Source organism: Taudactylus pleione, unplaced genomic scaffold, assembly GCF_031769625.1.
Source record: "Taudactylus pleione unplaced genomic scaffold, aTauple2 ptg000154l, whole genome shotgun sequence".
Lineage (NCBI taxonomy): Eukaryota > Metazoa > Chordata > Amphibia > Anura > Myobatrachidae > Taudactylus > Taudactylus pleione.
Window position 1 is genome coordinate 30,840,985 of NW_028284556.1, and position 25,773 is coordinate 30,866,757.

Sequence of the window (25,773 nt, forward strand, 5' to 3'; positions counted from 1 at the left end):
CATGCTAGGCCGCATCTCAGCTTGTACCATCTCAACTCACCAGCCGCACCTCGGCCTGCAAGACTGCATCTCAGCTTGTACAATCTCAGCTCACTAGCCACACCTCAGTTGTCATAGCCGCATCTTGGCCCGCAAGGCTGCATCTCAGCTTGTATCATCTCGGCTCACTAGCCGCACCATGACTGTCATGGCTACACCTCAGTCTGCAAGGCCGCATCTCAGCTAACTAGCAGCACCACGGCTGCCAATGCTGCACCTCAGCCCGCAAGGCCGCATCTCGGCTTGTATCATCTCTGCTCACTAGCCGCTCCACGTCTTTCATATCCGCACCTCAGCCCGCAAGGCCGCATCTCGGCTTGTATCATCCCGGCTCACTAGCCGCACCTCGGCCCGCAAGGCTGCATCTCAAGCTGTGCCATCTCAGCTCACCAGCCTCCTCTCAGCTGTCATAAATACATCTCGATAGTCCTAGCCCTCGCACTATTCTCTAGTGCAACCCAGTTGCTTGCACCTTGGTGTCATTACTTCTTCAATCCATAAACTGTTGCATTACAATTTGAGGCCATAGGATAACCATGCAAGCCCCTACTATCCCAAGTTTAAGACCAGGGGGCCTCCTAAGTACCGGTGAACGCATAGTGTTCTAAGGGAACAGCGGGTGGTTGCTATTGGCACGCTATGAGGCTTCAGGCTGCGTAGGGCATCGCAGTGGCTAATTTATGCACACCCCTGCAAAGGCATTCAAACGCACTGGCAAGTCTGCATTTCGCCGACCACCCCCTGTCTCCATCCACAAACGGCACTTCCTGTCAATCACTCTGCGATAGGTCTGTTGAGTCACTGCGATCACAGTGGCTGGTTCGTGCACGCGCACTGCGATGCATGCACATGCGCAGAACGCAACAATCAACCGGTTGCATGCATATTAGCAACTGCAATCCAAGCTGAATCAGGCCCTCTGTCCACCAACATTGTCTGCTTCGTGATGCTGACTACATCTCTTCTGAGGGAATGGATGTAGCACCATTCTTTCACAAGGAAGTCGCTCCACTGATGTCTGATAACTGGTGGTGGAAAACTATATCTTGGGCATTATTCCAGAATATGTCAGTTGTCAATTGGGTTCAAATATGGTGATCGAAAAGGTTCACGTTTCCAGATCACCTAGCTGGTGCACAGGTGTATTCATTACCCACTAACACATTTGAAAAGATCCACAGGTAGAGCTAACTTTTCACTGGTGATTCTGTGAAGAGACCTGGAAAACATGCACTGTTGGTACCTCTCGAGGATCAGGGTTGGCTACCTCTGCATTAAGCTATTATGCATTGCTATTTTAGAAAGAATCCCAGTAAAGGAAGGCTGTAACATGGGGTGAAGATGATCTCACATTAGCATCTATTACAGATTAGCCTTAAACGTGGAAAGACTGTACCTAAATGATTCCATAAAAATGCACCCTACAACGTTACGGGACCACCAGATCCCTTCACTGTTGGCACTTAGGGATCTCGAGGTAATTGGGTTGGAGCTATGTGTGTATTTGTCGAGAACATTATTCATCTGACCATATCACCTTCCTCTACTGCTTGTTATTCTATTACCTTATACCCTTTGCATCACTGAACATGCAAAGTGCATTGCCATGTTTGACTGTTTTATGCACTGCAAACTGACTAGGATGTCCTGCTCTATGGAGTTCTGTTGGAGTTTATTTTGCTTGAATTGTCTGTTCAAGCCACATGGTGAAATTGTCCTGCAGTTTCTGTTCTCTTTTGCATGACACTTAATTTTATTGCACAGATATAAAGACACAAATTGTTGTCTTTTGCTGATGATATTTTCCTTAAATTGACTGTTTTGGTCAATGAAGCATCTGCTAAAAATTCTGTAAGGAGGTATGGAGCCGTTTAGGGCTATATATGTGATAGTGAGTTGTTTGAACTGGATTCTGAGGTGTATTGGGAGTTAGTGAAGCAGGTTACAGACAGGAGAAGCAGATGCTGTATGGTGGGTAAGGAAAATGAGGCGACCAGAAGCGTTAAAGATACACTGAAGTGGGCATAAGCAAGAGGCACGCCAGAGTGGAGCAGGTAACGGTAGTCAAGTCGGGAAATGCTGAGTATATAGTAGGGAGTTTTGGAGGCATCAGAGTTGAGGAGGGACTGGATCCAGAGGTATAAGTGGTAAGATTGAGTGAAAGAGAGGGTAGCCGAGGGTGATATTAAGGCAGCAGGCTTGGGGGACATTAGAGATGGTGATGTTATTAACACAGAGAGAGAGCGAGGGTGAGGAGGTGGTGGCACCCTGGTTAGAGGAAAACAATGAGTTCAGTCTTGGTTATGTTAACTTCAGGAAGGACTGGCACAACCAGGATCAGATGGTATAAAGGCAGTTTGAAATGCAAGAGAGGATTGAGGGAGAAAAGTCAGGGGTGGAGAGGTAGATTTTAGTGTCATCAGTGTATATAATGTATTAAAGGCATTGGAGGAGGTATAAATGGAGAAGAGAAGGGGGCCAAGAAAGGATTCTTGTTGGAACACCTAAAGGTAAAGGAAGAGAGTGGGAGAGAGAGTCAAAGGTGGATACTGAAAATGAGCGGTAGAGCATGAACCATGATAGCACAGTGGCTAATGGAGAGGATGGTGGTAGACAGATCATGGGGAATGAGAAAGGACCTTTGTGTTTCACAATGAATGGTTCCCATGGGCAACTTCTCCACTTTTTATGAGGCTTGCTACATCTTCCCCATAGGGTGGTAGTTAGAGAGAAAGTCTGGGTCAAGTGAGATTTTTTTAAATGATGGTGAAACAAGTATTTGAAGATAAAGGAGGAGAGGGACATGATGATGAGATCATTGAGATGGGAACAAGCATCAGGGAGTGGAATAAGTATTACAGTCAATGTGTTGGGGGAGAGGATGCAAACTTCTCCCCCGCTTTTGGAGAGAAGGCACAAAGGGTGGGAAGGCTGGTGGGAGACAGTAGTAGTTGGAAAGGTGGAAGCTGACAAAGCTTTACACATCGCTGTTGCATGCACCCAGTGTAAATAAGACACTTTGGGATTTATGTATCAAGCAGTGAAAAGTGTGGAGAAGTTGCTCATAGCAACAAATCAGCTCCTACCTACTATTTTATAGATTGTACTTAATAAATGCTAATTCAAAGCTGATTGGTTGCTATGGGCAACTTCTCCATTGGTCCACTTCTCCGCACTTTTCACTACTTGATACATAAACCCCTTTGTATGTAGCAGTGTTTATTTTTTCCCCTGTCTGAATATTAAAATAGATGCATATAAGCTGCATGTTTTAATACATAGCATATTGTCTGTGGGAAAGGATGGGGAAGTCATACGTTAGCATCTTTTAGTGGCTTATTGACAATAGTAAAGAGAATCACAATTGTGGAAAATAACTGCATTACAAACTGCTGTGAAAAGGAAACAACTAAAATGTATTTAGAAAACTTTATGCAGGCCATATGTTGTGAAAAATGTATTCTAGATAGAAATCACATGGAGTGATAATGACTGAACCACCTTATTAGAGCGCTCATACGACTTTATACAACATCACTATGAGCCTTTTGTGTTTTAGGGTCTTAAAAGTTTTACATTTTATGGTAGCACGATTTGGCAAAGACTAATCTGCAGAATAAATATGCTGATCAATAGGGCGCATTTATTAACTGGGCATCTGTAAAACAAAAATGTACACTTACTAAACATAAGAGCTGTACAGTGTCCTGTACTGTTAAGCAATGTGTGAAAAAAAAAAAAATAAGAGCTGGGGAATCTCAAGGGTTTGTCAGCGTGCTCTGAATAATCTGGCCTGCTCCTTTTGTAGAATGTGCTGAAAGAGCTGGAGAGGAGAAAAGCTGATTTGAACAGTGTGACGGAGAGTAGTGCAGCTTTGCAGTGCTTGGTGGATGGAAGCGAGAATATCCTGGAAGAGAAGCTCTGTGTACTCAATGCCGGCTGGAGCAGAGTCCGCACTTGGACAGAAGACTGGTGCAATACCCTATTGGTAGGTACTCCTCAGCACTGCACTCCAGTTGTATCGTGATATCTAACTAGTTTCACTATATGGTTTTCATGTTACATTGAAGAATCTTGTTTTTCAACCTATAAGCTATATTCTTATATTTAACTTCTGATAACTTGTTGCTGTAGTCAGCGTATTGTCAAGCACTGGATCTTCAGTCCCCTTACTCACACAATAAGTTTTGCACATGGCCAACCCATCATTGACTAAAGGGCTCTCAACATCTTTTTATTCACAAACTTACCATGTAGCCACATAGAGTATTACACAAGAATATCGTTTTGCAGCTACAAAACCTCTTTTAATATGAAATCACGCCGTATAGCCCCATTTGGTGTGCCCCTTAGCTTCGTCAAGTGTCTTTTATCTTAAAATTTCCATCTCATTCGCACCACTAAAGCGACAAAAGTACATTGCAAGCGCACAGTGACTACTTGTACTTCTGTATGTGATTAAGTCGCATATCTGTGTATTAAAGGTTCCAATACCAGTGGATGCAGCGATTCCTACCGCCATGTTTTATTATGCCGAATCTGCGACCATACACCTTATTTTGGCAATTCCTTTGTGACTAAAGTAGTAACCTAGCATCCCTGATGCACTGAGCATCTTTGTATGTGGCTAAGATACGACTAAGACACAATTTAGGAAAAAGTAGGCTTCGCTACCAGTGGAGGAGCGTTTAAGTCGCCATATGGTGAAAAGATGCTAGTTGTATGAGGACACATCTGCAGGGTCCTTCCACAGGCACGCACAGAGTGATTCTGGTGTCTGTGCCACCATTTCATCCAGTATAGAAACAATTGCTATAGCAAGGGCTTTGTTTAATCTCCTGTAAAATTAAAAGAATAGCAGAAAAAGTCTACAATATACTATCTCTTTCCTATCACAATGATATCACTGTAGGTGCGAGCAGATAGGAGAAGAAGGTTGGGGAACAGATGGGATGGGAGAAACATGGGATAATATTGGCAATGGCACCAGACAAGGTTGCTCTTTATTGCCTCTTATTTTTTCATTAACTATAGAGCCCATAGCAAACATAATTTAGCCTCCCTATCAGACATGACACCTGGCTAATCATTAGAAAAGGAGTCGCTGAATCTTCCATCTGAACTCTAAGGAGAATTCATATAAAATTTAGGGGTGGTTTTATTTCGATTAAAAAATAAATCCCCTAAAGTCTGTTGTTTTTTCTTCTTCTAAGGCTTGATGTAGTAAGGACGAGGGGTTGAAATAGGACAGATGATCCATATTTTTTAAACCCTCACTCATTTTTTTTACAATAGCAAATCAGCAGGGAACGTTTACCTCCCTTTTCACTCACCTCTATTCGTTTGGCAAGTTATGAAACAAATCTTGTTGCTAAATCACTAATCACTTACTTTCCTCCATGTTGAATGAAACTGTAAATGCAAAAAATAAGACCTATCTAATTTCAGTGGAGCAAAGCAATTAAATGGTGGCATTGACCCTTGACATAGAATGAATGGTAGACTTGTTGCTATAACATGCAAGCAAGTCTTTCCCGTTATTTGTATCTGTGATTCGAGACCGTTCTCTTGTGTCACTGCTAGGTGCCAACTCTCTAAATTAATGCTCATTAGCAGCCATTCACTTGAATGTTTTCAGCCAATGACCCGTCTCTGTGCTTTGTCAGAATCACCAGAGTCAGATGGAGATTTTCGATGAGAATGTGGCTCACATAAGCACTTGGCTCTACCAAGCGGAAGCTCTTCTAGATGAGATTGAGAAAAAGCCTGCTAGCAAGAAAGAGGAAACTGTGCAGGTAATGTTTCACTACACACTGATATAAAACCTTGTCACCCATGAACTCATTTTCTCACTTTTATTTTTAACCAAATGAATACCTAGAGAAGCAGATGACCTTTTGTGATAGGAGAACATATCTCATGTAGTTTAATAACAGCTGCAGAAATGATGTCTTAGAGCAGTTTGTGTTTGTAAGCTCTTGTGACTAAGCTTTTGTACTTTATAGAGTTGTGATGGGGCCGATGCAGAGTTGAACCCGCATTGCATGTACAGATAAATATGGGTTTGGTATAAAAGATCTACATGAAAAAGATAGACAGTGCCTAGATAGACCCCACATGGTAGACAGTCAATAGGTTGAAAGGGACAAAATGTCGACACACAAAAGGTCAACATGGATGAATATAGAAAGGCACAAAAGGGCGACATGGTCAAAATGTCAACACAAAAAATGGTCGACACATATTTTCTAAACTTAATCTTCACCCAAACCCTCCCCTTGGTGCCTAACCCTATCCCTCCCTCCTGGTGCCTATTTTTAACCGTCCCTCCTAGTGCCTAACTCTCCGGTATGTGCCTAACCCTAACCCTGGAAAAAAATAAAATGTGCCAACAATTGCTGTGTCAACATTTTGACCAGGTCAACATTTGCACCTATCTATCTTCAGCCATGTCGACCTTTGTGTGTCGAACTTTTGTTCCTGTCGACCTGTTGATTGTATAATATGTGGTGTCTATCTAGACATGTAGATCTATTGATCAAATGATGTCTGTGTAGTCACCGATATGCACAGTTGTATGCTGCTATGTCACTGCAGTGCCCTTATTCATCCGCTTGGTTTCATAGCTGTTATAATTTTTAGTGCTCATTTGCACCCTATTCTTGGTGCAATAGATCCATCGGAAAGCAGGCGTATCTTACTGTATGTATAACTCTGCATACCCCGCAATTCCTTTGACACCTCATTGCTAAACTAATGCCGGGTACACATTACACGATGTGTGCACCTGGCCGAAGTATGATGCGATGATTAGACATATTGTGTGGTAGTTTGACCCTGCATGATATGGTGATTGACCGCACAATATGTTGTTCACCAGCCGCATCCACAAGCATGGGGTCGGTCATCAAATGGACAGATTGAACAGCATGTAGTCTTAATCTGTCGTTGCGATGAATGACCCCGCGGACCCCTGTAGACGATATGCCGAATTAGGCGACATATTGTCTAATGTGTACCCACCTTTACATGTGAATGCCCTGTTACTACCTAGTTAAGAACTTCAGCCGCAAGTGGAGATGTGACTGAGTTGATTATGACTGAATCATCATAGATGTGTGCCATGGAGCATGTGCAGAGGGAAAACACGCAAGATCCGTCTGTGAAACTGATTTGTGTTCAACTCTGCTACAGACCCAAAGTATGATAAAATGACTTGACTGTGTGCTTTTCATATAGGAGCCTTAAATATCATAGAAGTGGATTGCATGCCCAAACTAAGAATACAACATGTAGGAAATGTGGCAGCCACTTTGTCTAATATTTATATTTGATTTCAGCGCCTGATGTCAGAGCTGGATGACGTTAGTCTCAGAGTAGATAATGTCCGTGACCAAGCCTTAATGCTCATGGGCAGCCGCGGCACATCTTGTCGTGAACTGGTAGAACCAAAGCTGGCTGAACTTACCCGCAACTTTGAGAAGGTCTCTCAGCACATCAAATCTGCCAAGGTAGGATTCGTAGTCCCTGTTAAGTACTAATTAGGACAGTATTTGTTTATCTTCGTGCTTTTAATATTTATATTGGAGATGCAAACTGCTTAATTTATTTGCAAATATACTTCAGTTCTAGTCATAATTAAAGTGCCAATTTGTTAGTTTTACCCTGGTGTAGGACACCGTGGGGGCTGGTAGTTTCCATATATATTATTTTGACAAACTTTTCTTAAATGTCCATCTTTTTAAATACATTTTTTTTTTTATTAAAAATTTTGATAGTCACATTTAATAGTTTTCCAATTCCATGCAGTAGCGCTGCTACCTCTTTACATTTTACAATGACGTAAGTGAGCAGGACCAACCTGAGGGCTCAATCCTGTTAGGTGCGAGTTTGCAAATCTGAGTTTGTTTCATGAAGCTCACAGACATTACACAAATGCGCGCACCCAATACATGCGAGATCCAATTAGAAACGGCAATTTGCGGTAGTCTCGGCGATGGTGTGTTGCTTTAATACAAAGTGCGCCCTGGGAGAAGTGCATGAAAAAGTGGGGGAAACCATCCTAGCCCCCCAAAAAGTGACAACTGAGTTATTCGGACCATATAGAAGGCTGTCAGTGGCCATAAGTACTGGAGGTTTTTTAACAGGTGTCAAATGGCTGACTTTTTGCACTTTTTATTATGATTGAAAAATGATAGCAAGCAAGTGTTTTTCAGCAAATTAAAGTATTTACAAACATTTTGGGATACAGAAAAAGGTCTGTATAGTACTTTTTCAGTGTTTTTTGCAAACATATCTATCATCTGCAAGTTCAAAAACCCCTCTCCAATCGGGTTGGGTATGGGACCCCGGCAGTCGGGATGCCGGTGGTCAGAATACCAGCCGGCATCCCGACCCTTACACTAACCTTTAACCTCCCCCCAACCCAACTTTCCTGCAGCCTACCCCTGACCCTCCCTCCCCGCAGCCTAACTCTAACTCTCCCCTCCCACAGCCTAACCCTAACCCTCCCCCTAGTGCCTAACCCTATACCTAACCCTAACCCTCAGACATACCTCCGGGATCGCAGGCACCGCGACGCTAGTGCTGGCACCAGGATAATGAACTGGCATTCTGTACGCCAGGATCCAAATTACATACCCTTCCATCAATACAACACCTCCATATACCTGTCACACCTCATTTCATTTCAAGAACTTTGAATGTATCCTCAAGTGCAGTTGCAAAACCATCAAACGCTATGATAAAACTGGCTCTCATGAGGACTGCCCCAGGAAAGGAAGACCAAGAGTATTCATTAGAGTTACCAGCCTGAGAAACCGCTACTTAACAGCACCTCAGATTAGAGACCGCACAAAGTCTTCACAGAGTTCAAGTAGCAGACAAATCTCAACATCAACTGTTCAGAGGAGACTGCGTGAATCAGGCCTTCATGGTCGTATTACTGCAAAGAAGCTACTACTGAGGATGAACAACAAGAAGAAAAGAATTGTTTGGGCCAAGAAACACAAGGAATGGAATAGACCAGTGGAAATCTGTACTTTGGTCTGATGAATCCAAATTTGAGATTTTTGGTTCCAACCGCCGTGTCTTTGTGAGACGCAGAGAAGGTGAGCGGATGGGTTCTGCATATGTGGTTCCCACTGTGAAGCATGAAGGAGGAGGTGTGATGGTGTGGGGATGCTTTGCAGACCGCCTGTACACACAGAGTGGCAGCCGCAAGGAGGGGGGCGGGACACGCCTCCTGCCTGCCGGGACATGCCCCCTGGTTGCCGGGACCCGCAGATGATGGCCGTTCAGTGTGTATGAATGACCATCATCTGCAGATCACTCGATCTGCAGATATATCTGTCAAGTGTGTACTCACCTTTAGATATAAATGCGCACGTCACATTACTGTACACAGTAGAATAATGCAATAACGTGCCCTATACATAGCAGAGAATAGTGCCGTGACAGTGTTATTAATAAAGGTGAGAGTCACATTTAACGTGTAAAGTTTAATTAAGCACAAAACAAAAATTCTAATTAAATTCTATTCCTATTAAGTGCAATTAAATTAAATGCAACTTTATAGTAGTCACTCAATGTTTAGCTGCTATGCATCACAAACATTTATTCTGAAACAGGATTATACAGCACTATCTTAATTCATTATACTGTCCCTGATTTTCTTTGAACTGATGTTTCTGTCTGTGAGAAATACCTATTTTAATAAGTAATCAGATATGTTTTAATTGAAAGTTATTCTCCTTTAACATATATAATTCTGTTTTTCTTGTGTATAATTCTGTAGCTGTCTAATGTGAAACAAGTGACATAGTAATTTACTATGGGCTTTGTGTTGGAGCTTTGTGCAGTCCCTGTGGCTGGGAAGATGTTGACCAGGGCTAGTAAATGAAATTAATTAGACTGCTACGGCAATCTGAGGCGGTGCCCTCATGGAATGTTCTGCATGGTGAGATGAATGAACAGTTGCTTATCACTTATCTTGTTACTGAATGTGTGTCCTGCTCAGATGCTGGCCAGTCAGGATCCCCCAGCAGAAGAACTTGGTCAGGCTGAGCCCACTGCTGCCGAGCTGGAAGGCTTTGATTCTGAGCTGCTTGGTATCCAGAAGGTCCTAGAGAAACATTTGCAATTTCCTGCAGAAGGTGAAAAGGTGGGTAAAGAGACAGGAACATATCAATGTATGACAGAAGAGTAATAACACCATTTGTATCACTACAAATATCACAACGTCAATAGAAGCTTTTTTGATTAGTATAGAGCTAATATATGGTCTTTGAATTTCCTACTGTTTACCACATAATATATAGTTACCAACTGAATTCCAATCAACAAGTTATATAAATTAAATATTGTCTACACTTAGACAAAGTATTAATATGTCCTTAAAAGTTTATACTAAGTCCGTGGACAGCACATCAAAGTTGAGCGTGTTGTTTATCTCTGTTAATGTTCTCAGTGCTGCTGTACCTGCTTTTTCTCTGTGTGCAAACGGAGTCATGCCCCACTTTGCCCTACAATAACCTGTTTATTCAGATTGATTATCTAATCGTATTCATTGCACACAGCGACTTCGGAACTCCGTGACTTAACCAAAAGACCAGTGTTTATTCATACAGTAATGTCATATCTATTATAATGCAGGGTAAAACTTTGTATTTTTTAAATAGTTAATTAAGAGATCTGTTTATTAATAAATCTAATGTCTCAAAAGGCTAAGCTGAATTGAGTGATAACAAATTGTCTGTTTATCCCTCTGTGTGTTGCTGTACAGAATAGATGGGCTGGGAGCCTCTGTAACTAGCAGCTGGGAATTCGGGTGTTGGCAAAAGCTAATTCATGTCTATTGTATCAGTTTACTGCTGATAAATAGCTAAGATATGTGTAACATTCAGTATAGTGGGCAGTTGTTTCTCAGCTGTACTACAGCTCTGCCTTTGTTTATATACCTAGTAAGTCCATAATAAGTAGCACAGGAAACTCCATTCAGATCATTCATATGACTTTCATTTCACTAAATCAGATTGATGAGGCTCACATTGAAGACATCCTGCACAGAGGAGAACATTTACTGCAGCAGCCAATGGGAGACATCGAGAGAGAAAAACTCCGCCTGGAGCTACTGCTCTTACAGACCAGATACAGTAGTGCTAAGGTTGGGACGAGACCTCTAAACTCATTACTCAGTCTCTGCATCATGATATCACAATGTACAAATATGACCAAACACATTGGGCCAAAGAGAAATGTTCTCACTAATATGGACACTGTAGTTGGGAAACTTTGAAGTGGACTCCTGGCTTGATGTCTCCATGCTTTTTGTTGAACTACAAATTCCATGATGACCAGTGTTCACCATTTGATTGTCTCTGTATTATCATACTTCAAATTGTCTTTCCTTCAGTTCTCTGCGTTACTTATTTATTTCCTCTATGAAATGTTCTAAATGTTTTACATTAAATGAAAGTATTGTATCAGTTTTCCACTGCTTGTAACAATATTTGTGTGTTGTTCAGGAACTACAATCAGTAAGAAGAAATCAAGAGATTAAGCATTCTATAGTGTGTACACAGGATGAGCCGCAGGAAGACATTTCCTTTAAATGGCTAAATGAGACAGAACATCGTCTATCTGGTCTGGAGGCAGAGGATGACCAGAAACTTCAGGTTGGATGGACTGAATGAGTGATAGATAAAACAAATCTTACTATACTGCCAAAGAGGCACTCTACAGAGTGCAGAAGTGGACATAGGAGAAGTTGCCCTTAGCAGTTTCTACCTATCATTTTATAGAATATGTTTGTTAGTTGTTAGGTAGAAGCTGATTGGTTGCTATGGACAACTTCTCCACTTTTTGCAAGGTTTTATGTCTCCTATGTGTGTTGATTTAAAATCTTTATATTTAAATTTTCATTTTCCTGCAAATCAATTCACTGATGATGCAGGAATGATTACTATTAATACAAAAAGTGTTTCTATAATAATTTTGCTGTATATGGCACCTATAAAGAAGCAAGACTGTCATGGATTTGGCAAACTTCATTGCACATCCACTTTTCCAGTTCATAATTACTGTATGTGAGCCATACCATAACAACACCAACTAATCCAGTTGGCTGTCTGATCTGCAGTTCCCCTGTGTTGCATTTGACCAACTTTTTCCAATGAAACTACTTCAGACTCTTTATTATATATATGATAGCTCTGCTTGCCTTTCTTTAGGAAATTAATAAGATTGTTTATGCGTCTTCTCAGGAGCTGCTTAATGAAGTCGAGCAACATAAGGAGGAATTCATCGCTCTTCAGAAAAAAACTACTGTTCTCCAACAAGGTTCACCAGAAGAGGTCGATGGTGGCAAAGTGAAGCAACGCTGGGAGGAGATTGAGAAGCAGTTTGCTATGTACCTTGGATCTCAACATCACAGTCTGGTACATATAATCTAGGGCACCTTCGCCTGATACTACATCCTTACTATATAACTGGTTCTACTAGCAGAAATATATCCTTATACAGTAGCTCATTGACCATTTAAATGATTGAATTTTTTAGGAAGTGAAAAATGTGCACTCGTTAAGGACGCACCATAAATAATGCTTGCTGCATTCATGTTGGTTGTTAAACTTGCAGTAAATATTAAAGCATTAATCAAAGAGATTTTTAATCCAGATTCAAGTAAAGACCGCAAGGTATGATTTTGTATTTGAATCGTACCAATAAAAGCAAACATTACTAGACTCACACACTCCTTCATTCACTCAGACTGTCCTTACTCCTGGATAATGGAGCAAACTGTTGTTTTGTTACAACATATGTCTGTCCTCTATCAAATGTTACTGGACCAGAAAAATGTACTCAGAATTTAGCCTTCTCTAGTCCATACCCTATCAAGTTTGTCCAAATAACTTCTATTTAAGTAATATCATTATTGCTTTCTTGCCTAAAGGACACTGTTCGTGGGTCTCATGGGCTTTCACCTTAGTAATGTGTTCTCAGAAACAAAAAATGTGTCCACTCAAAAGACTACACAAATAAAACATATTTCTTGTAATGAATAGTATATATATATATTTATATATATATATGTGTGTGTGTATGTATATATCTATACAGGTTGAGTCTCCCATATCCGAAATGCTCAGGACCAGGAGCATTTCGGATTTTGGATTATTCCGGTTTTCAGAATACCTGGGGGGGGGCCCGGCGGGTGGGTCCGGAAGGTGTCGCGTGGGTGTTGCGGTTGTCCGGCGTGTGCTACAGATGTCCTGCAGGGCTGTCGCGCGAGTGTTGCAGTGGTCCGGCGAGTGCTACAGGTGTCCGGCGGGTTTCGTGAGGGGTCCGGCGACTGAGGCGGAAGGGTCCGGCAGGTAAGGTGGAAGGGTCCGGCGGGTGCTGCGGCTGTCACGAGGGTCCGGCGGCTGCCGTTGGGGGTCCGGAGGGTGATGCGGGGGGTGGCCTGGCTTGTGGACCACGCTCAGGCCGCTAGTCATTGGCCGCTGATACTAGTGACGTCATGACATCACATATGTCAGGTCACGTCGTGACGTCACATATGCACCGAAATATTCCGTTTTCTACTTCAGGGTCCATAGGGGGTCCACAGGGTTGACCTTGGGGTATAGGTTGGGAACCAAATCCGGGCACCACGCAGTTAAAGCTTTTAGCTCCCAGGATGCACTGGGTCCACTCTCCCTATAACCCCACCCCCAAGCCAGAGGCACCTCAGTTTAAGTTGGTGCCCGGCCGGAGTCGGGTCACCGTTAGCGCAGGGGGAGCTGATTAGCAGCCCCTAAGCTTATTTTATTTTTTTAGGGACAAAGTTTTTTCCATGGACTTTGGACTCTTCAGAGCGGCAGCGTCGGACTGTCCATAGGACGTCTAAGCTGCCGCTCCGTCACCCCGCTGGCGCTGAGACGCCAGTACAGATCTGGGGATCTCAGCGGGACCCCAGAGTCTGTACTAGCCGGACTCTGTGGGCGCCCAGGACTGCTGCCGGATCCACGGGGACCAGGTAAGGTCGCGGATCACCGCTTGCGGTGATCCGCGCATTTCAAATGCAGTCCTGTGCCTCCGGTCTCAGGGGACAGACCGGAGGCGCCGGCAGTGGCGGCGGGCCCCCCATACCCCGTGTGTCCACTAGACCACCAGGGACTTAACGATCGGTGCAGGGAGCCGGCGTCCCGGGGGTTAATAGCCGGCCAGGGGAGGCAGCCTTCCCTGTTACAGCGGCTCCTCCCCTCAGCTCAGCGCGCCTTTCAGTATCCATAGTCTGGCGTCGCTGAGCTGCTTCCTCCGCGGGCCACGCTTCTTCTGAGGTCTCCAGCGGCCATTTTATCTCTGTGGTGCAGCAGAAATCTCTCAGGATGGCAGTTGGTCCAGTCCCCCTGCGTACCTCACCATCAGGTCAGTGTACACAGCGCTGTAGCCTTCCCAGACACTGAATCTGGGCAGTTGAATGCAGTGTAATAGTGCAGTATATTATATGACATGTTTATGTATATATGTATATATCTGCATTGTATGTGACTTATGCTAGTGCTGGCTGTACTTTATTCTCTCACCTGTCAGTGTATATCTATCCCTTTTCTTTATCTGCCCTAATACAGCTGTACTTAGGGTGGTTCTGAGACCTCACATTTATATACTTGTTAATATTTGTGTGGTTTGTCACATACTGTTGCGTGCTGCACGTTGCCATATTTTAGATGGAACTGTGTGTTGCATACGCTGAAAATGGGTCCCTGCAGCTAATTTTTGGCATCAGTCAGGACCAGTATAGTGCTGCTTAATATTTCCGCCAAGATTGGTCAGATATGTCTGACCAGGAGATAGAGCGTTATACTGCACCCATTTTTACTATCCTGCAAGTCATGTGCTGCAGGTGTTAGTGCGGAGGATTTGACTCATAAAGGGTTCTGTAGGTGGCGTCATCTGGTGCTGGCCTCTTCACGACCCCCTTGGGCGGTTTGTTTTCTCGGGATCCTCTCAATTGCGGATCGCCGGGCGGGCCCCATTGTTGTACCTCACTTGGGGTTACTTCACCATACTGCCCTTTTCATCTCAGGGTATCTCGCAGCTTCTTGCACTCTTCCCCTGTGACACAGACTACCGCTCCCTGCAGGGGTTTTTCGCAGTATATGAATTCCCCCTGGTGCCACAATAGTCTGTCATGCCCCTTGCAGGGATTACCACAACAGACACCCTGGGTGGATGTCGTTTTCTACGAAACGCTAATTGGCGTGGTTGACGCCCTGTGGTTACTTCCCAGTTGGCTCTGCCGTGAACTGGGTACTGTTCGGGGCTCTTTCCCTCTTACACGGGGGGAAGCCTATTTCAGGTATTATTATCCCTGCTTTAGGGCTGGTAGTAGGTCCATTCTGGTTAGAGTGAATGTTGACCTGCACCTGTATCATACACCCTCAGTATTGCGTGCCTTCGGGTTCCCTGTTGCTGACTAGCGGGTGGATCGCATAGCGGGACTCTGGCTGTTGCCAGATAGGAGGTGTTACAACAGTGTTTGGCCTCCTGTCCCAAATTCCCTGAGGGTCATCACGAGCCCCTCCTGGGGGGGATGGGCGTGTTACTCGTCTGATTACAGACGTTACTACGCCTCCCATTCCTGCGTGGTCGGATTCTTCGGATCCGTAGGTGGTAACTCTGCCTGAAATCAGTATACTTGCTTTCAGGAGTTGTTACCCATCCTACCATGGCTATAGCATGGTTGGTTAATACTATTGCATATTGGGTTGATGCATTTGTAACGTTTTTTCCCCTCCAACACGTCGGGGGTTCAAATGTATTTGGTCGCTCACGTAATATATGCTGTTGTCATAGGTGGAAATGCCTATATTGGATACCAGTCTCCTAACTTTCCGGCTGCGACTGTATCCTCCGTAATACCCTATGGCTGCGCTCTGGGAATGCAGAGGTGCAGATACCATCTTTAGGGTTGATATTGTTTGGTCCTGACCTTGACAAGATTGTAGTAACATTGGCAGTATTACTAACGACAAGTTTACCGCTTTCAGCTATGCCCACTACAAGGCCTCAGACTAAGTCTGTTAAGTCTTTTTTGTCCTCTGGGTCAGCCTAAAGGTCTGTTTCTTCGTAGACTGTCGGCATCTACAAGGGCCGACATATCCAGTACCGAGCAGGCCTGGACTGCCAGCCGATCCTGCTTCTGAACCTACGGATATCTCTTCAGCCTGACGGGACAGGCCTACAACTGGGAGATACCGATTTTCTCAGTTCGCCCGGTATTAGTGTCAAGTTGCCGCGGCTACGTGGGTAGGAGGGTACGCCCTCTTTACAAGGGCCTTACAGATCCAGAAAGCTATGCAGTTGTTGCGGTAAGCGGAGCTAATTAGGCCATCCCCACTATCTCAGTGAGGGACTGGTTGTTCTGTTTTCTTTCTGGTGCGGTGGCTGAATGGTCCTCTTTGGCCTATTCTCTGTCTCAATTCCCTGAACCAGTTCCTAAAGCTACCTGGGCTCAGGAGGAAATCCCTATGCTCCATCATACGATGTTTGGAACCTGGGGACTTTATGGTATCACTGGATATACAGGACGCGTGCCTACGGGTACTTACAGAGACCTTTCCTCAGCATGGGCTGAGGTTTGCTGTATCACAGCAACACTTACAATTTTTCGGGCTCTGCCTGTTGGGACTGTCCTCAGCCCCACAGGGGTTTACCAGCGTTTTGGATTTTCTGACAGTTCTTCTGTTCAGTATATCCCAATGCTCCTGTACCTGGACGGCCTCCTGCTCTTAGCGGGATCACCGGGGTACTTTACGGCCAGGTCAGGATGACTGTGGCTTCTTCAGGGTGCAGACGTTTAATCAACGGGGAAAAAGTCCTCCCTGCATCCCTCTCTGGGTATTCTTCATCTAGGATCCCTGCTGGATTCTCAGAATCTGAGAATTCTTCTGGCGTAAGACGGAATCTCCTCTCTTCCATTAGGAGTACATGGTTGTCTGCGCAGTCGACAGATGTCTTTACACTCTGGGATGCATGGTGGAATGGGCTCAGTTCCATTCCAGGCCTTTCCATAATTGGCTCATCTCCAGATGGAATGAGTTTTTTCTGTCGGATAACTGTTCAAACGATGATGCTCTCTCCGGAGGCAAGTCGGTCCCTGTCCGGGTGGCTATGGCCATCTCGTCCAGGGTTTTCTTTGCTATGGACAGTGTCTGGATCGAATCCTTTTCAGTGCAGTTGGACGTCTGTCGATTCCACCCTGTCAATTAACTTACTCTGGCATAACTCTTGTTTCCCGGTGAACCTGAAAAGGTTCAGTCCGACAGGGTCAGGACAGTGGCTTCCTTTTTAGCAACACTATTCGTTGGGTGGCAATGACAGGTATGTCACATATTCGGACATAGTCCGAGGGTCTCCTCCCGACCATCTCGGCAGCGTTCATTTCAGGAGCTCTCCATTGGGAAGCGGGAGTCCTCAGCCGTCACGACGTGCATCCCGGGGACTAGTCTCTTCCCCAAGAGAGGTTTCATCTCCTGGTGAGCAGGGGGGGCCCCCTGAGGTGACCCTCATGGCCTTCTGACTTTATCACACTATGGTGTTACAGTTCAGCTCTGGGGATTCTGAAGCAACCTTCAGCGACTCTTTGTCGGTGAAGTGGTCCTTCCACTTTGTGTACCTGTGTTCTCCGGTCTCCCTTCTTCCTCGAGGTCTTTGGAAGTGTTTTCAATCGAGACGGAGATGCTTTCCTGCTGGTGGCTCCTGATTGCCCCAGATGTCAGGGGTACTTGGATCTTCGGAGTCTCTACATCGATACTCCATCCCTGATGCTTCACTGCCCGGACCTGTTGTCTCAGGGTCCTTGGTTTTGCCTTGGACCTGGGTCGTTTGTCTTTGACTGTGTCCTTACAGTGGTCTTACGGCTTCCCTGGCTTTGTCATCGTTGGAATGATTAGAGCACATGGATCAGCTTTTGCTGGGACCTACCACAAACTGTGGCAGCCATAAATCTTATGGTATTGTACCTGTCGATACAATCCTCCGGTGTCCAGGATTTCCAGATATTCTGGCATTCCTTCCGGCTGGCTTGGGTTTCACACTTGGCCTGGTCTTCCTGACAGTGCGGATCTCTACACTGTCAGTATGGTTAAGATATGGAATTGCTACACTCTGGTATCCAGTTCATCCTTTGGAGTGTTTTCTTGATTATGCCTCCATTTGTCCTCCCTAGGGACTCCTTGGGAGTAAGTAGTGGTTCTTCGTTACCTCCGGGGACAGTCAATGGAACCGCTGGTTGTGATAGCCATTACATGGTCTATTGCTTAGGCTCTCTCTTTCTCTCAGGGTGTTTATATCAACCAGGAGAGTGTCTGAATTGTGAGCGTTCTCATGTGGCTCCCTCTTCTGGTGGGCATCATGTCAGGGTGGGAGTTGCTCTCGCCCTGTGTTGCTTCTTAGTGGTTTTCAGGTTCCATATTATTCTGGAACTTATGGTACGGCCATTCTGTCCCCAGTCCTCTCGGCTGGTGTGGCCTCATTGACTGTGGTCTGGCCTCTTTGGATTTATGTGATCCGTTCAGGTTCCTTACGGAAATCGGACTCCTTATTGGTGGTCTGAGATTTCTGGTTTTCACAGGAAAGGATGGCCGGCCTATAACCAAATGTTGGCTGGATGGCCTCGTAGGTCTTCCTCAGGGGCCTACCCATGGGTAGGCCTTCCTGTTGTTGATGCTTGTTTTTTCTCGGGCCATGTGACCCTCGTGTGCGGCTCGCTGTGGCGCCTCGGCTGTTTTGCCTTACTAGGTGGCCACGTGGTCTTCTGTCCACACCTTTTTAAGGTTCTAGGCATTGGTTTCCTTTGCCTCTCAGGATGCTTCCTTTTTGGCGACGGATTCTCCTCTCAGCACAGGAGCGTCCCCACCCTTGGTTGAACTGCTTTGGGACATCCCCAAGGTCAACCCTGTGGACCCCCTATGGACCCTGAAGTAGAAAACAAGAGATATGGTAAGAACTTACCTTTGTTATCTCTGTTTCTACGAAGTCCATAGGGTCCACAGGGCGCCCGCCCTGACGCACCTGGCTTCATATGGGCTGTGTGGCTGGTCACCGGTTTTCCGTCTCCCATTTCGGTGAGTATGGTTATTGAGTGTTCCAGTTTTCTCTCTCTTTTTCTCTCCTCCTCCGGCCTTTGGCTACTTACAAACTTAGGTGCCTCTGGCTTGGGGGTGGGGTTATAGGGAGAGTGGACCCAGTGCATCCTGGGAGCTAAAAGCTTTAACTGCGTGGTGCCCGGATTTGGTTCCCAACCTATACCCCAAGGTCAACCCTGTGGACCCTATGGACTTCGTAGAAACAGAGATAACAAAGGTAAGTTCTTACCATATCTCTTGTTTTTTGGAATATTTCGGTTTTTGGAATAACGGATATGGGAGACTCAACCTGTATGTATGTATATATATATATATATATATATATATATACATATATATATATATACATATATATATACATATATATATAGGAGCCCACTGGGTTTAGAGCGTGGCTCCCCGGACTATGTTTGACCCATTGAATATGTGCTGAGTATATATTTCTATACTATTGCAAATGGCTTGTTCTCTACCCTGTTGGTACTATTTAAAATATCTTTTTTGATTATAAATGGTGTGCTGGATTTTTTTTATATATATATAATTTTCCTCTTTGAATGCTAACAAGGGGAACTCATTTATATAACAAGAGCTACAAAGCTAGATGTGACCCACATTATGAGTTCTCTATAAACTAAAATTGCCAAGAGTTGAAATATGTTCATTTAGTGAAGAACCCCAAAAGACACCAGCTTAAGTAACCTAGATAACTTAAATCAACGTTGATGTATTTCTTACAAATTATGTTGGCCTTAAGGCAAGGCCTCACTGCTTGTTAGAGAGATACAAATCTATCAAGCTTTATTTGTATTTTATAATGCTTTTACCTATAGTCTCACTTTGCTCAGAATTATAACTGAAATGTAAAAATTGTATCTCCTTTTAGGATGACACTGATCCTCACCTGGATGTGAGTGTTACCTCAACGGAATTCATGCCATCATACCTTCCCTCAGATTACTTAGTGGAAATAAACAAAGTGCTGCTTTACATAGCCGACACCGAGCTCTTGATTAATGCACCAGAGCTCAGCGGTGGAGAGTATGAGAATTTCTCAGTGCAAGAAGATTCGCTAAAGGTAACATTGCATTCTAAGCATCTTATCTAACAAGGGTACCAGTATACATGTTTTACTTATTTGCAATTTACGGAAATTTAGCAATGCTGTAAGGCAAAATGCCAGCATCGGTCGACCAATGCCTTCTCTGTATGGTTGTTACTGCAGTGTTGTTTGGATGTTACTGTGATATGAGTTTCAAGAAAGAGTGTATAAATATACCACTGATACCGGTAGGAAAAAAAGGTGCTGGTGCTTAGTACTGTTCAGCGCCATCAGTAAAAAAAACACCATTGCTTTGCTTATGTATTGAAATGAATCGGGCAATTCTGGCAATGTGATATTCATAGTGGATATGCGGTCAGGAAACCGGCAGTCGAAATGCCGACCGCCAGCTTCCCGACTGTCAAATCCCGGCATGGGACTAATGATAGGCGTCAAAATCCAGACGCCTATCATTATCCACCCGCTGAAACCCCGACACCCGGCATACTGAAGGAAGGTGAGCCAGGCATCGTGAGCGGACAGCCGCGCGGGGGGGATTGGGGTTAGGTCTATGGGCTCCCGGGGGGACTTAGGGTTAGCCCCCCCCCCTGGGAGGGTTAGGGTTAGGCTAGGGGAAGGGGGGGTTAGGGTTAGGCACCCCCCAGGAGGAGGTTTGGGTCTAGGGTGCGGGGAGGGGGGTTCGGTTTAGGTACTCCTGGGGGGAGGTTAGGGTTAGGCACCCCTAAGGGAAGGTTAGGGTTATGGGGAGGGGGGGGAGGTTAGGGATAGTATAGTTACTTACCTTCTCGGGAACTTCACTCTTCTGTCTTCCGGCGTCGGTATTACATCCGCCGGGCTCAGGTCCGGCAGTATGTCATACCGATTCCTTATAGTATATGTCAGAGTTGTGAGAGCCATCAGAATTAGGGGTATATTTACTAAAGTGCAGGTTTATAGAAGTGGAGGTGTTGCTCATAGCAATTAATTGGTTTCTACTTATCATTTATCTAGCACTTTCTACTTCAGGGTCCATAGGGGGTCCACAGGGTTGACCCTCGGGTATAGCTGGATCTGGATCCACGGGCACCACGCAGTTAAAGCTTTGCTGCTCCCAGGATGCACTTGGGTCCGTCCTCCTCTATACCCCGCCCCAGCCACAGGCACCTCAGTTTTAGTTGGTGCCCGGCCAGAGTCGGGTCACCCTGTCGCAGTCGGGTCACCCTGTCGCAGTGGGGCTGCAGGAGCAGCCCCTAAGCTTTATTTTAAAAGAGAAATTTTTTATTTTTTTTTTCTACTTTTTTTACACTTTTAGAGCGGCAGCATCAGACTGTCCTTTAGGACGTGCACGCTGCCGCTCCTTCTCCCCGCTGGCGCCGCGACGCCAGTACAGCTCTGGGGATCGCGGCGGGACCCCAGAGCCTGTACTAGCCGGGCTCTGGGGACTCCCTTGACTGCTGCCGGACGCGACGGGGATCAGGTAAGCCGGATACTTTACATGCAGTTTGAAGCCTCCGGTCTCTGGGGACAGACCGGAGGCGCTAGCGGCGGCGGCGGGCTCCCCCTCAATTGAGGAATACCCCGCGTGTCCGCTAGACCACCAGGGTATCAGGCTGGTAGCGGGACTGGCAACCCGGGGGTTAATTGCTAGCCAGGGGAGGCAGCCTTCCCTGTCTAGCGGCTCCTCCCCTCAGCTCAGCGCGCCTTTCAACTAGCAGTCTGGCGTCGCTGAGCTGCTCTTATCTCTCGGCCACTCCTCCTCTGAGGTCTCCGGCGGCCATCTTTACTGGCACATCGCAGACTCCCAGGCGGTATCAAGTGGACCGGTCCCCCTGTGTACCTCTCCCCTGCTAAAGGACAGTGTACACAGCGCTATAGCCCTCCCAGACACTGAATCTGGGCGGTTGATTGTGGCGGAAGGTGCAGTGAGTACTAACTTTTCTGCATTGTATGTGACTATTGCTAGTGCTGCCTGTCTGTGACTTATTCTCCTTGCTGTCAGCTTATAACTATCCCTTTCCTTCTCCTACGGCCCGCAGGTGTGTGGGGGAAGGGCGTTTTTCTGAGACCCTCACTTATATAAAACATGTATTTGTGGGGTCAGTCACATACTGTTGTGTGCTACACAGTACCATATCTGGGCTGTTTGTGTCGCATACTGGGAGTGCGCGGGTGTTAAAACCGTAATTCCTCTGGTGATACCTATTTCTTGTGATTTACGGTATCATGTCTGATGAGGAGACTGAGCGCTCTGTGGCTCCTGTGCTATTTTCCTGCAGACGTTGTGCTGCTGGAGTTGATGGGGAGGACTTATCTCAGGATGGTCTGTGCGGGCGGTGCCAGCTGGTACCGGGCCTCTCCAACCCCCCTGTATCACAGGACCCTCCTTGGGCGATGTTTTCACAGGTGCTGGCGTCTATTGCGGACCGGTTATCGGTCCCATCAGCGGTCCCTTCTAGGGCGTTGCCGCAGCCCACCATCCCCCATTCCCCGGGGGTTCCACAAATGTTGCAGTCTCCCCCCGGGGCCCAGACTGTGGGTCCTTACTCGGGACTGCCTGTGTATGTGCAGTCTTCCCCAGGGACGCGTCAGTCTGTAGTGCCTTTGCAGAGTTTTGCTCCGACGGCTCCTCCGCCTTGGGTGGATGTTCTATCCAGCTCCGTACAGAGTCTGGCGGCTTCATCCTCGGCGTTTCAGTCCATGTTGCAAGGTGATGTGCCACCAAGGGTGTCTAAACGTTCGGTGGTGAGTTCACTAGCTGCGCAGTTGTCGGACTCGGAAGTGTCCTCAGATGATGGAGAAATCCGTGAGGACTCTGACTCTGATGTCATGGGGCAGGAGGTGGAAGCTAAGTCCTCCATTAATGTTCCAGCCTTAGTTAGGGCGGTGCGGGCTATCCTACATGTTGAGGATGATGCGCCGGCTCCTAGGTCGAAGTTTCCTAATTTTAAAAAGGCCAAGGTGACTTCGACTGTGTTCCCCCTGTCTGATCAATTATCGGATCATATGGCGGCGGCCTGGCAGTTACCTAGTAAGAGGTTCCATCCACAGAAGAGGTTGGCGGCGAACTATCCTTTTCCTGAAGCTCATTGCAGGAAATGGGAAACTCCGCCGGAGGTGGATTCCCACGTTACCCGCTTGATCAAAAGCGCGACGCTGCCATTGCCGTCTATCTCCTCTTTGAAGGATCCCACGGACAGGAAGGTGGAGACTTGTTTAAAGTCCATTTATTCTCTTTCCGGGGCGGTGGCTCGCCCGTCCATGGCTATCTCCTGGGTGGCTAAAGCCATTGAGGCATGGGCCAATGCCTTGGAGGATACCTTTCCTGATGAGGCTCCGGATATCCAGAGAGCGTTAGTGGGACAGATGCGGGATGCAGCTTCCTATATTGGGGAAGCGTCTTTGGATGCCAGCCTGCTCACTTCTAGGGTGTCGGCTGCAGCGGTGTCTGCTCGTCGCTCCCTGTGGCTGAGGTCCTGGAGGGCTGATGCAGATTCAAAAAAGGGTCTGGAGGCCTTGCCTTTTAATGGTGATTTACTATTTGGTCCGGATTTGGACAAAATAGTGGATACTTTGGCTAAGTCCAGGTCGGCTTTTCTCCCTTCGGCCTCTGCGCCGGCTAAAGTGAGGAGCTCTGCCTTTCGGTCCTTTCGGGTTCAGGGTAAGGCCAAGGGCCAGTCCTTCCCGAGACATTCGGCGACCAAGGCCGCACCCAAGCCCAAGAAGCAGGCATGGAGTGCTCGGCGCCCTTCTTCCAAGCAGGAGGATAAGCCTGCTGCCTGATGGGGGACCCCAGAGTGGGAGGCCGACTTCTCCAATTCGCCCAGTGTTGGCACAATACCACCACGGATGCCTGGGTTCGAGAAGTAGTCTCTCAGGGGTACGCCCTGTCTTTTCGGTTCAGGCCGCCCCACCAGTTTTTCTGTACGAGTCCTTCTCTGGACAAGACCAAAGCTGGTCAGATTCAGGTAGCTATAGAATCCTTGCTACAAGCAGGGGTCATTGTTCCCGTTCCGCAGTCTCAGCGCGGGACGGGGTACTATTCTACTCTGTTTCTGGTACAGAAACCCAATGGTTCTCATCGCCCTATCCTGAATTTGAAGTCTCTGAACAGATACCTCAGAGTTCCCAGGTTCAGGATGGAAACGTTACGTTCCATCATTCTGGCGATGGAACCCGGGGATTATATGGTCTCCCTCGATATCCAAGACGCCTATCTCCATGTGCCCATAGCACCGGCACATCAGCGGTATCTGAGGTTTGCTATCCTGAACCATCACTACCAATTTCGGGCGTTGCCTTTTGGCCTTTCCACGGCTCCGAGGGTGTTCACCAAGGTGATGGCGGTTATGGCTGCCCACCTTCGGGGTCAGGGTCTACGTCTGTTGCCGTACCTGGACGATCTTCTGCTGCTGGCGAGCTCCCCGGAGGTGCTTCTTCGACATCTCCACCTGACCATTGCTTGTCTTCAAGCACACGGGTGGTTGATAAACTGGAAGAAGTCCTCCCTGATTCCATCACAGCGGATGGTTCATTTGGGAGCCCTGCTGGATTCTCGTCAGCAGCGGATTTTCCTGACTCCAGAGAAGGTCTCCTCCCTGCAGCTGCGGATACACAGTTGCCTGAGCAGTTGCCGCCTGTCGGTCCATTCAGCTATGAGAGTTCTGGGGTCCATGGTGTCGACTTTCGACATGGTGGAATTTGCCCAGTTCCATTCCCGGCCCCTGCAGGGGCTGATTCTATCGGAATGGAACGGGTTACCTCACCGGATCCGCTCTCAGATGCTGGTGTTGTCCCCGGAGGTTCGGCAGTCTTTGGCTTGGTGGCTTCAGACGGCGCATCTGGTCGAGGGGCACCCCTTTTGGATCCCGGACTGGGTCCTGCTCACGACGGATACCAGTCTTCGGGGTTGGGGGGCAGTGACCGGCTCATTATCGCTTCAGGGTCGTTGGTCCGCGGAAGAAGCACTTCTCCCCATCAACATCCTGGAACTGTGGGCTGTGTACAGGGCCCTGCAGTCGTCCGGCCCCGCTCTTCACGGAAGGGCGGTTCAGGTGCAGTCCGACAATGCCACCACGGTGGCGTACATCAACCACCAAGGGGGAACTCGCAGTCGGGCAGCAATGTCGGAGGTGTCTCGCATCCTTGCTTGGGCGGAGTGTCACATTCAAGCGATCTCGGCAGTCTTCATTCCCGGAGTCCTCAATTGGGAGGCGGACTTCCTCAGCCGTCACGACGTGCATCCCGGGGAATGGTCGCTTCACCCAGAGGTGTTTCAGCTACTCGTGGACAGGTGGGGGCTGCCGGAGCTGGACTTGATGGCCTCCCGTCACAATCACAAGTTGCCCGTTTACGGGTCAAGGACAAGAGACGCAGGCGCCTGTCTGGTAGACGCTCTGTCGGTGAAATGGACGTTTCACCTGGCGTATCTGTTTCCTCCGATATCCTTACTTCCTCGGGTTCTGCGGAAATTCAAGCAGGACGGCGGCACGCTCGTGCTGGTGGCTCCGGCGTGGCCCAGACGTCCTTGGTACTCCGATCTGAGGTGCCTCTCCATCGACG

General features: G+C 46.7%; 1 protein-coding gene across 4 annotated transcripts in view; it reads left to right on the top strand.

Moving 5' to 3' along the window:
• UTRN (utrophin) overlaps positions 1 to 25,773 on the top strand; it is a 764,396-nt gene that overhangs the window by 237,860 nt on the left and 500,763 nt on the right. For all 4 annotated transcript variants that reach the window (XM_088474412.1, XM_088474409.1, XM_088474411.1 and 1 more), the window contains 8 exons: positions 3,848 to 4,027; positions 5,706 to 5,834; positions 7,380 to 7,550; positions 10,058 to 10,201; positions 11,072 to 11,203; positions 11,565 to 11,714; positions 12,303 to 12,476; positions 20,059 to 20,250. In XM_088474412.1, the coding sequence (XP_088330538.1) occupies positions 3,848 to 4,027; positions 5,706 to 5,834; positions 7,380 to 7,550; positions 10,058 to 10,201; positions 11,072 to 11,203; positions 11,565 to 11,714; positions 12,303 to 12,476; positions 20,059 to 20,250 (1,272 nt within the window). The remainder of the gene's footprint in view (positions 1 to 3,847; positions 4,028 to 5,705; positions 5,835 to 7,379; positions 7,551 to 10,057; positions 10,202 to 11,071; positions 11,204 to 11,564; positions 11,715 to 12,302; positions 12,477 to 20,058; positions 20,251 to 25,773) is intronic.